The sequence below is a fragment of the Oratosquilla oratoria genome, chromosome 4 (assembly GCF_046742065.1).
Source record: "Oratosquilla oratoria isolate Oo_2021 chromosome 4, ASM4674206v1, whole genome shotgun sequence".
Classification (NCBI taxonomy): domain Eukaryota; kingdom Metazoa; phylum Arthropoda; class Malacostraca; order Stomatopoda; family Squillidae; genus Oratosquilla; species Oratosquilla oratoria.
In genome coordinates, this window is record NC_134780.1 from 52956548 (window position 1) to 52969047 (window position 12500).

At 38.0% G+C, this 12500-nt stretch overlaps 1 protein-coding gene across 2 annotated transcripts in view; it reads left to right on the top strand.

Moving 5' to 3' along the window:
• Positions 1-12500, top strand: part of LOC143024857 (uncharacterized) — a 141025-nt gene that overhangs the window by 79410 nt on the left and 49115 nt on the right. The window contains exons 2-3 of one of the 2 annotated variants that reach the window (XM_076184166.1): positions 8909-9006; positions 10672-10806. In XM_076184166.1, coding sequence (XP_076040281.1) covers positions 8909-9006; positions 10672-10806 — 233 coding nt within the window. The remainder of the gene's footprint in view (positions 1-8908; positions 9007-10671; positions 10807-12500) is intronic. The other variant, XM_076184167.1, reaches the window with a different exon arrangement.

The window sequence follows — 12500 nt, forward strand, 5'->3', positions numbered from 1 at the left end:
AAAGATAAATGTATTTTGATATTTATGAATCTCGTCAATGCAAAGATAAACGTTCTATGAAAAACGCTCCATGAAAAACGTTCTGTCCTCTGTATATCTATTTCCTAAGTAAGCAATTACTTACCTCTGAGTAAATACAATTATTGATAACACAGTTTGTGAGAATATAAATGCTTGGTCGATACTTATACAGATATAGAACATATCAGGGTGGTTAATACTATCATGAATATTACCAAATAACATTATCAATAGTATTATATTATCAGTATAATACACACACATACACACACACACACGATAGGACAGGGACGTGGCGAAAACTGGAAAATTTGAACAAAGACAAGATAATAAAACAATAAGAAAAAAAAAATTGAACAAATGAAATTGGTAAATACCAGGATGATGCAGCGTTGTTCATTCGATTTGTTAATGATAAATTGAGACATAAGGAAGGGATAAGAGCCGAAAGTATAAGGAATATTCTATGAAGACTAAAAAAAACTTAAGTTGATTTAATGAACTTCTGTTTTCAGTTTGCATCTACCGAGGAAAGAGACTTTGACGAGGGACAATGAATAGTCAGAACCAAGACTGAGATAAAGTAAAAAGAAAAAGAAATAAATAAATAGATAAACAAATAAGACAAAATAAAATAAAGTATTTGTTGAAAACGCTAGATAAAAGAAGAAGAAGAAAAACGCGAAGAAGAAAACGTGAAGAAGAAGAACGCGAAGAAGAAGAACGTGAAGAAGAAGAGCGCGAAGAAGAGGAAAGCGAAGAAGAAGAACGCGAAGAAGAAGAACGCGAAGAAGAACCCGAAGAAGAATAAGAAAAAGAAGAAGAAAAAGAAGAAGAAGAAAAAGAAGAAGAAGAAGAAGAAAAAGAAGAAAGGGGGGCCTGATGGGATCTCAAAGTGGATACACAAAGAATGCAAAGAACACAGATGGGTAAGAGACACATATACTCATGGTATGTGAGTTCATATCATGGTCATAAAAAGAGATAAGACTTCATAATATGCTCATAAGAAGAAGTATAAATACAGAATAACTTTTAAAGAGGTGAATATGGTCCCAGTTTATGAAGGAGGATCACTAGTTTATAATATGCTCATGAGAAGAAGACAAAATGCTGAAAGACTGGAAAAAGGCGAATGTGATGCCAATTCATAAAGGAGGATCATTAGTTCATAATATGCTCACGAGAAGATATAGTGCTGAGAGACTGGAAAGAAGCGAATGTGGTTCCAATTCATAAAGGAGGATCATTAGTTTATTATGCTCACGAGAAGATAAAGTGTTGAGAGAATGGAAAAAGGAGGAACTTCTAAATTACAGACCTGTGTCCTTGAACAACGATATATCTAAAACGAGCAAATGAAGTGTGTGAGAGAGATGGATGATATGTTTGCAAGAGGGAGAGGTATTGACAGACAACCAATCTCGCTCCACGATAGGATGGTCATGTGTGGCGAACTTGTCGAATTTTTACTCAAGTGAGATAGTTTTACGATAAGAAAGAGAGGGCTGGGTGGACTACGTATACCTGGATCTGGAGAAAGCTTTTGATAAGGTAATTCACAAGAGATTGATATGGAAATTGGAATGTGTGGGGTTCAAACGGATCCACAGGGATTGTTATCAGCACCAGCAATGCTCAAGGTCTACGTTAACGATATAAAGGGTAGGATGAAATATCACACCAATCTATCTAATGATGATGTCGAGACCATGAAAAGAATAAAATTAAGGAGAGTTGAAAGCTCTATTAGAAAGATCCACACAGAGTACATGAATGAAGCCAGAGGAAAACAAATTGTAACACAAAATAGATAAATAGATAAATAAACAAATTAATTAATAAACAATAAAAGATAGAATATTGAAAATGGGTGAAATTAAGAAAAGACCGTCAGTGAACTATAAAATGGGCACTAAAACAATTACAAAAGCAATGGAAAAATTGAAATATTGATACTGAAAAAAGCCGATTAAAACCATATAAAAATATATAACAGAAATAGTTTGTTGGGGAACGCATTTAACTACATGGGGGAGATAGAAAAAAAAAAAAATGAATCGAGAATCTTATTCATCCCAGACTGGAGTTCCTTGTAATAGTGTAGTTAGAGACAGAAAGAGAAAAATAGAGATAGATAGATGGACAGGTAAAGTGATAGAGAGAGGGAGATAGAGCTAGAGAGCTAGAGTGAGAGCGAATGACAGACAGAGAAAGAGAGAGAGAGAGAGAGAGAGAGAGAGAGAGAGAGAGAGAGAGAGAGAGAGAGAGAGAGAGAGAGAGAGAGAGAGAGAGAGAGAGAGAGAGAGAGAGAGAAAAAGAAGTGTCCGAAGGTTGCAAAAGGCGGTCGACTCCACGGTCGAACCCTCCCCCCCCTCCTATCCCCACCTCACCCCCGCGGGTTAGGGGGAGGCCACGGACCCCTGAAGATGACAGGGCCATCAGCCAGCGACAACTTACAAAGATCCTGGCCCTAATGAAGGCAGCCAAAGGCCAGCAAGCTCTTTTTTTTTTTTTTTTTTTTTTTGTGGTCAAGTTAAAAATGTTATGTAGGCGGCACCGTTTAGGTGATGGATATGTTAGTATCGTTATTTCATTTGTCGTTATTATTATGTGAATTATAGTTCATATGAATTATAATGTTTAACTGTAGGGATCATGACCCATCCACATATACTAACACACACACGCACACACATACACACACACATACACACACACGCACACACACACACACACACACACACACATAGACACACACACACACACACACACACACACACACACACACACACACACACACACACACACACACACACACACACACACAGGCATTCATAAACACGCACACACAAGTTCGGGCATAATGATCCATTGCAGGACCACCCTAACCACAGAAGGACAAAACAGCCTTTGTGCCATATGCAATTCGAGAAAAGCCCAGGGCAAATTTCCTCGCTACTCAATACAAAAAAAAAAAAAAAAAAAAAAAAAAAAAAAAAAAAAAAAAAAAAAAAAAAAAAAAAAAAAAAAAAAAAAAAAAAAAGTGTAAGATACTGGGATATTAGAACCGAGTTGTATGTTACTTGATTATTCCTACCCTTTTTATTATGATATTCCTTGTATATACTAAACATTTAGACTGTCGAGTATACAGTATACATACAGAGGGAGAAAATAAACAGCGTGCCTGTATAAAAGTATGTGTGTGTGTGTGTGTGTGTGTGTGTGTGTGTGTGTGTGTGTGTGTGTGTGTGTGTGTGTGTGTGTGTGTGTGTGTGTGTGTGTGTGTGTGTGTGTGTGTGTGTGTGTGTGTGTGTACTGTAGACCCCTGGTCGCTTGTTGGAAGGCGTGTACGTGACGGGAGCTGTCTCTTATACCTGAAGGTGTAAACACCTTCAGGTTTCATCGATTTCGTCGCTCCGGGGGGCACTCTGGCCCATACCTTTACTAAAAAGTGTCACCATAGGGTTCTCAAATATCATCATAGGGTCCTCTAATAAATACCTTTACTTAAAAGTATCACCATAGGGTTCTCAAATATCATCATAGGGTCCTCTAATAAATACCTTTACTTAAAAGTATCACCATAGGGTTCTCAGATATCATCATAGGGTCCTCTACTAAATACCTTTACTTAAAAATATCACCATAGGGATCTCAAATATCATCATAGGGTCCTCTACTAAATACCTTTACTTAAAAGTATCACCATAGGGTTCTCAAATATCATCATAGGGTCCTCTACTAAATACCTTTACTTAAAAGTATCACCATAGGGTTCTCAAATATCATCGTAGGGTCTTCTACTAAAAACCTTTACTTAAAAGTGTCACCATAGGGTTCTCAAATATCATCATAGGGTCTTCTACTAAAAACCTTTACTTAAAAGTGTCACCATAGGGTTCGCAAATATCATCATAGGGTCCTCTACTAAATATCTTTACTTAAAAGTATCACCATTGGAACCTTTATTATCGTCAGGCGTAACCTTAATCCCCATACCTTTACTAAAAAGTATCACCATAGTGTTCTCAAGTATCATCATATGGTCCTCTACTAAATACCTTTACTTAAAAGTATCACCATAGGAATCTTTATTATTGTCACGTGTAACCTTAATACCCATACCTTTACTAAAAAATATTACCATAAGGTTCTCAAGTATCATCATAGGGTCCTCTACTAAATACCTTTACTTACAAGTATAACCATAGGAACCTTTATTATCGTCACCTTACTGCACATACCTTTACTAAGAAGTATCACCATAGGAACTTTTATTATTGTCACCTTACTGAACATACCTTTACTAAGAAGTATCACCATAGGGTCTCCTACTAAGTTTCACGACCTATAATCTAATTGCACATACCTTTACTAAAAACATCACTATTATAACCTTACTACACATACTCGTACCGTTACTAAAAAGTATCACCATAAGGCCCTGTACTAAATATCACGACTTATATCCGTACTGAACATACCTCTACTAAAAAGTATTACTATAGGGTTTTTAATATCACCTGTAACCTTACTGCACATACTCGTACTGTTACTAAAAAGTAGCATTATAAGTTAATGTTACTAAATACTATAACTTTGCTGCATATACCTTTACTGAAAGGTATCACCATAGGTTATTTTACTAAGGATATAACTTTGCTGCACATGATTCTCTTGAGCAATTTTTCAACTGGACACACTTCTACTTAATAGAAACACTATACGTTTCTTTACTAAATATAATGGCTGATAACTTTTCTACACATACTTTTACTTGTAAGTATCACCATAAGTTCTTTTACCTATAAAGTTTACGTGCATACATTTACTATAAAGTATTACTATAAATTCTTTAACTAAATATCAACATCACCTATAACTTCACTAAAGATTGGTTTCACGTATGTCTTTACTAAGTAGTATTACCACGCAATACTTCTCTTAGTATTTCTATTGCCGTTACTTTATGGAAACGTCAGTTCTATGCATGTCCTTACCCATTGCATAATACCTCTTTAATAAATATTATTATTTTCTAGAAGTTAATTTTTTTTTTTCGGGTATGTCTTTAATATGATGTTCTTAAAACTATTTTAATTACGTCTTTACTTCAATTTTCATTTATTCATTCATTTATTCATCTATTTATTATTTACTCATTTATTTCTTAGGATGCTGAGGAATCCACTACTCTTTGGAGCTTCTTCACCCTAGATATTTAAACGTTTTTTTTTTTTTTTTCGTTTATCTATTTTCCTTTATTCATTTATATATTTTGAGCGTTGTTCCCTTGGTGAGATATCAGACAACCTTCTCTCTCTCTCTCTCTCTCTCTCTCTCTCTCTCTCTCTCTCTATCTTTATTTCCACGTAAATTCATATCTTACACACTCCTACATAACTCATTTATGTAACTGCATTCTCCCAAATGACTGTACAGTTGCACAGAACTGTACCATTCTAAATAGCTACATTTCTATATAGTTACACTATCCTACACGGCAGTGCAATTTCACACAATTGCACTGCCGACGTAACTGCACTGCCCAGCCGCACTCACCTGAACAGTGACCTTACATTGTCTAACTACATTTTCTCACTCTGATGCGAGTATTCTAACTATACAGTTACATATCTTATCAGCTTACCTGTTATCCATAGAAAGTGTATGGATACTCTTTTCTTCAATTGTCGTCTTCATGATAACTGATGTTTATGTTCACATTAGCTTGGCAGAATCAATGAATATTCTGTTCATTTACCTGAGACATCTGGAATGAAAGAGATTTTTTTTATTGTTGGAAACAAAAAGGGGATGATAGAGAGAGAGAGAGAGAGAGAGAGAGAGAGAGAGAGAGAGAGAGAGAGAGAGAGAGAGAGAGAGAGAGAGAGAGAGAGAGAGAGAGAGAGAGAGAGAGAGAGAGAGAGAGAGAGAGAGAATGTGTATGTATATTTACCAAATTGTATTTGCCCAAATGTACTACATACGAAGAGAGCATACCTGGATACAAATTTACATACGGTGTGTGTGTGTGTGTGTGTGTGTGTGTGTGTGTGTGTGTGTGTGTGTGTGTGTGTGTGTGTGTGTGTGTGTGTGTGTGAGTGTATGTGTGTGTGTGAGTGTATGTGTGTGTGTGTGTGTGTGTGTGTGTGTGTGTGTGTGTGTGTGTGTGTGTGTGTGTGTGTGTGTGTGTGTATGTGTGTGTATGTGTGTGTGTGTGTTATCCACCTGATCCAGAACTGACTTGCCCGGAGTGTGGAAGGATGTGTGGGTCAAAACTTGGGCTCCATAGTTACCCCAGCTTCCACCAGCGACAAAAACCTCGGCACCACCACCCAACTTCAATCAAACCATCTCACCTCACCGGAACACTGTCGTCGTCGATCCCGCCCTAAACAAGCAGTGTGTGTGTGTATGTGTGCGTGTATTTACCTTATCATAGTATACAGGAGAGGAACATAAGTCGGTACAATTTAACATATGGTTCACGCGTGTGCGTGTGTGCGTGTGTGTGAAAAGGGAAAGGTGGGATAGGAACGTGAGGTGTAAGGGTTTTGGGTGTACAAAGATGTGGATCAACATGGAGATATAACTACACCTGATACCTCGGCAATTGTGTTTTCATTCATGATAACGATGCGAAGCTGTCAATACGTTCAATCGTATTGGATAGCTTACCTCCTAAATATACATTAGTCAGCAGCAAAAATGTCCTAAAAATTCAAAAGTCAAGTTCAATGGCACGAGAATCGCCAAACTCTAAACACAGTTGATAGTCAGGCGGATTTAAAACGGAAGACAATGTCCGCATTTATTGGTTACATTTTAATTTTGCGGAACATTTCAGTGTTTGTATACTTCGCGGTCGTCCTTATTGTTTCATTCCTTCCTCTCCAAGTTATCTTCCCTTTTTTATTTGGTGCGGGTGCCTGTACCTTCCTACTCTCTGAGCTTTCGTTTTATAAATTCTAAGTAATATAGTAATATCATTCTTTACTTATATTTTTTGGGGTTGTATCCTTGTATCCTGAATTCTTATTTGCGGCTTGAAACTCTTGGCAGGACAGTATAATGTCGAGAGAACCCTCACAGACTAAATAATACCTAGGTGCTTTGCTAAGCATAAACTGATGCAATACTAATTGTAATAATCGAAACTCTCCAAGGGGGGCTGATTAAGACGTGTGGGTCCGCCACGGACCTCACGGTCCTCAGCTATCTATCTACAGTACAAAACAAGACTCCTTTCCTCGAATGGAATAAACTTCCTGCAGAGGCAGTGCAATGTGGTACAGTTTAAAGTTCCATGATTCATTTAGATAAACACCTAAGCAATATGCTGTAATGACTGCCATTTATCTTATTTATTCATTATCTTTTATTTATAATAATTTACTTGTTTTTATCATAAATTATTACTTATCTCATTGTTTATTATTCATCGTTGTCTATTTACTAAAATTATTTATCTACCTATTCATTTATTAATTTTTTCCGCATCCGACTTAGTTATGGACCAAAAAGTCTCCTGTCGGCATGCTCTTCTTTTGTGATCCTTTGTAATAAGGAAGATAGCCATCCATGACATGCACCCATACTCATCCATTCTATTCTCATCCATCATCCATTTGTTTACCTCCTCTCTTAGCTCCTTGTGGATGAAGAAACAGTTCCTGTACAAATGCATAATAAAGAAGATTAGATAAATTCATGGATATATATGATAGGTGGCCATGGACATTGAACTGCCTAGTGTCGGCCTTATGGTCTCTTGCAGCCTCTCCCGTTCTTATGCTCTTACAAGTATTGTGTGTCGGGATTTGGTGAACCCCATCATCCCACCTAATATGTAATCCTACATGTAATCCTTCAGCATATCAAATGACATTCTATGGATTTTTTGATAAGAAAGCAAAATAGTTTGTCATAGTAAAAATGCTCTAGAGGTGGGCGGTCTGTCTATCTATATACTAAGAACTTTTTCCCCTTTATAACGAAGGTAGCCAAGTCAAAGGCGCGTACCTATTCCCACTCAATTCACTCCCGTCCATCCTCCATTCCCCCTCTCATTTTAGCTCCTCATGGATGACGGGTCATCCCTGTATCCCGCCCACTATCTTGGGTCAGAAGCAATGCAAGAAGACACAGTACATCCACAGCAAGGCCGCTTCACTTAATCGGCGACCCCCCTCTCTCCACACCCTCATGCAGAAAAAGAGAAGACAAGGAGAAATCTCTTCAGGTTGAGTGAAAATATCATTCACTCATAAGCACCCCCTGACCCCCATTCCTTCTTTTTCATATCAGTATCACCTATAGTCACTTTCCACCCATCCCTATCTCTTAACTTCTCCCTTCCTTGTTCAACAGACACTCCCCTCTTTCTCAGGGCCCCCTTCACCTCATCCATCCATCTCATCCTCGGTCGTCCACTCAAGTTCACTCCTCGCACCTCTGCCTTCCACACCTTTTTTTTTTACTAATCTTTCATCACTCATTTTTTCCATGTGTCCACACCATCCCAATAATCTTTCATCAGCCCTATCTCCCATCTCCTTTTCGACTCCCGCTCTCCTCCTTACCTCCTCGTTTCTCACTCTATCCAACCTAGTAACTCCTATCATACTTCTCAGACATTAATAGGAGGTTGGAGGAAAAATATCCCTGAGTGAGAACCACTTTACATGTAACTCGGGAGGGTCGTACTTCATCGACAAATCTAACAAGTATTTTGTCCAGTAGGTCTCGAGTGCAGGAGGAGGGTGCTACCGCCGATTAATCGGAGGTTGGTGGAAAAAATATCCCAGAGTGACAACTCCTTTACGTGAAGTTCAGGAGGGTCTACATCATCGACAAATCTAACAAGTTTTTCGTCCAGCAGGTCTCAAGTGCGACGATGCGCGCTGTGTTGGTGGTCCTCGTGTCCTTCGGCCTCCTGTCAACGACGGCGGCAGCGGCAGCCAGGTTCCAACACAAGTAAGTTCCTCCTCCTCCGGGCGGGCACTGGCCGTCCCTAAGGGACGATCGTCGCATCCAAGAATCAGCATAGGACAGCGATGAAAAAAAAAAAAAAAAAAAAAACCGTGGTCGATGGGACTATAGTGTCGGCGTCTGTAGGTGGTTCGAATTCCGCTAGGGACCAACACGTGACGGCAGCATGATTATTATACGGTCTTAAGTCCCTTAATTCCGAAAAAAAGACATTCAGTGCCTTACGAGTTCATAGAGTGGCAAAGAAAATAAATTTCTTCAACGGAAGTTAAAAACTTATCAATTTGTTTTAAACCTGAAAGTTAAAAAGGGTTCCTTAATGCCTTTGGCGGGAAATTAACAACCTTATTAAAGCCAGGGCGCAGTTATGAGACGCTAAAAATGCGCAATTAGTCGTTTAGCTTTTTATAACCAGACTTTTTTTGGGGAGAGAATGACTACATTCCTGCGACATTTTGAACACCACAATCACTTGGCGTTAACCAGTATTTTAGTATATACATACATACATATATATATATATATATATATACACACATATATGTGTATGTAATATATATACGTATATATATATGTACATATATACATACATGCATATGTATATATATATATATATATATATATATATACATACATATATATATATATATATATATATATATATATATACTGTATACAAGCACTAAAATCTGTGGTAACATTATATATTTCATTCTGGTTGGCGTCAGGCAATTTTATTAGGTTTTGGGAGAGTTAAAGTTGTAACGCGGCTGATATAATATTTATGCCATCAACCTACATATTCTATTCTTTTCAATATCAAGCGATATTCGCTTAATACAAAGGGGCGTTACCTGGCAGATATTCAAGGGAAATATGCCACAATCTATGTAGTGATTAATGATGATGATATGTTTTAACGTCACACACTCCACCTTATCGGGAGGCTAGGACGGTGCCCCTCACAGAGGGTTTTGTAACGTGGAATTTAATGAACCATGCCCTTGATTCAACTTCACCGGTGGCAGGATTCGAACCGTCCTCATCTCGACCTTCACCGCAAGTAACGACGCCGTAACCCGCTCAGCCAGCGAGATTCCTTAAATGATTAATAATTTATCTAAATTGGACAATTTTAGACTTAAGAAGGAAATAGACAGGAACTGGTTTACCAACAGAGTGTGGTCTACGAATGGAACAGACTTAGCAACCATTTAGTGAGCGCTGAAACTATCGGTTGTTTTAAGAAAAGGTTAGACAACTTTATGTATGGGGATGACAGGTGGTCATAGACATGGAACTGCTCAGTGGTCTCTTGCAGTCTCCTTCATATGTTCTTGTAAGATATAAATATGATGAATTAATACAAAAATGAAATAAATAATAAATAAATGTATAAATTAAATGAATAAACAAATAAACAAATAAATAGAAATATAAATGAGTACATAAATAATATATAAATGTATATGATATATTTTTAAACTGATGGGATAAGCTTAATATTTCAATTCGCAAGTGAAAACAACAATGACACTGATAAGAATAAGATGAAGAAAAGAAATTCATGAAAACAGTAAAATTGGTAAGAGGTAAATATTAGTAATAACTCATTTCCTTTTTTTTTTTTTTGTCTTAATTCTTCTTCAGTTCGTGGGCTGCTCGAGCGAAGAGGGTGAGCGACCAGCGGCTGGCCGAGCTTGAGACTCTCCTTTACCTGCACAAACTCCACCAGCAGAGGAACAACGTCCCCGTCGCTTTTGGACTCGTCGACATAAATAAGATGTAAGTACATCGCTTCTTAAAAAAAAAAATATATATATATATATATAATATATATTATATGTATATATATATATATTATATATATATTATATATATATATATATATATATATATATATATATATCAAATCAAATCAGCCATCCTGAGTCCACTGCTGAACAAAGGACTTCTTCATAACATTCCATGATTCATACGACCGCGCCAACCTCTGCCACGCCACTCCTGCAAATTTCTCAATCTCGTCTCTCCATCTCCTGTCTGGTCTCCCTCTTCCACGCTCCCTATCTCGCGGCGTCACTCAGCAACACACTTGCTCCATCGCTCGTCAGTCGTTCGCACTAACTTACCTGCCCAATTCCACTTCCTCTCTTTCACTGCCTCCACAGTATCTTTCACTCTAGTCTGCTCTCTCACCCAACTTGCTCTCTTTTGGTCTCTCAGTGTTATTCCCATCATTGATCTCTCCATTCTCCTCTGTGCAGTCCTTAGCTTTGTTTCCATTGCCTTCGTCAGTTTCTAAGTCTCACACCCGTAGATTATTGCTAGCAGAATGCATTGATTGTAAACTTTACGTTTCAAACATAAAGGTAGAGAGCCTCTCAGGATTTTATTATACTTACCAAACACTTTCCAATCAATTGTAATACGTCTTTTTATTTCATTATCATGATCTTTTGTCACTTTTACCTCCTGGCCTAAATAATTATACTCCTCAACTTCTTCAAGACTCTGACCATCAATTAAAATCTCTTTACTTTGAACTTTCGTGTTGAACATTACTTTGGTTTTGGTATTCATTTTTAAACCTAAGTATATATCTTCATTTTCTTCATGCTGTTTAATGTCCAAGGCTTGGATCTGCTTGGACAGTGCTTACTCACATTCGGTGGCACACTGCCCGTAAGCACATGAGGCAATGCGGTTGGACCTATGGGAGACGATGATCCAACATGAACGCCCGGTTTTGTTTTGTTTGTACTTTTCATGGTTGCTATGAAGGGCTTTTTTTGGCAGTAATCTCACCTCCCTGCCAACTACTTTCTGGTGAGATATTCTTTGGTGTCACCTTATTTATTATATTCGGTGAAGCCCTACATATCTATAGGGTGCCCAATGGTGTTCACGCCGTCATTATAACGGTACCCCATATATCTATGGGGAATTTCCCTGTTCGCCATCAGGAACGTGCCAGTTAGCAGTGGGTCCTGCGACTATGTATGCGAGTTGCTTTTTGACTGATCTTTCTTTCAAAACCTGTTCGATATGGGTGACCCTGCAGAGATTTTCCTTCTATCGACATGGCTTTTGTAATCACCAAAATTCTTAAGCCTATCCACCACGTCAAGGTGTCAACTCTCGGTTAGGATACTACTTCTTACTTCTGCTCCTAGGTAGGCTTTGAGCCTGTCAGTCGGGCCAGCACACTTCTCCAGATTGTCCTCCCAAAGCTTTCTTCTTCCCTCAAATCCTCCATTTTTCCTAATCCATTTGCCTCTAGGATTTCTTCAACTCCATCTTTCCATCTTTTCTTCGGTCTACCTCTAGATCTGCTATCTTCTGGTCTCCAGTTCCATCTTTTCTTTGCAATTCTCTCTTCATCCATTCTCTTCACGTGCCCAAGCCACCTTAGTTGTGCCTTTTCTATTTTGCTTCTAACTGATGTTACTCCAATCATTTCTCTTATTTCATCATTT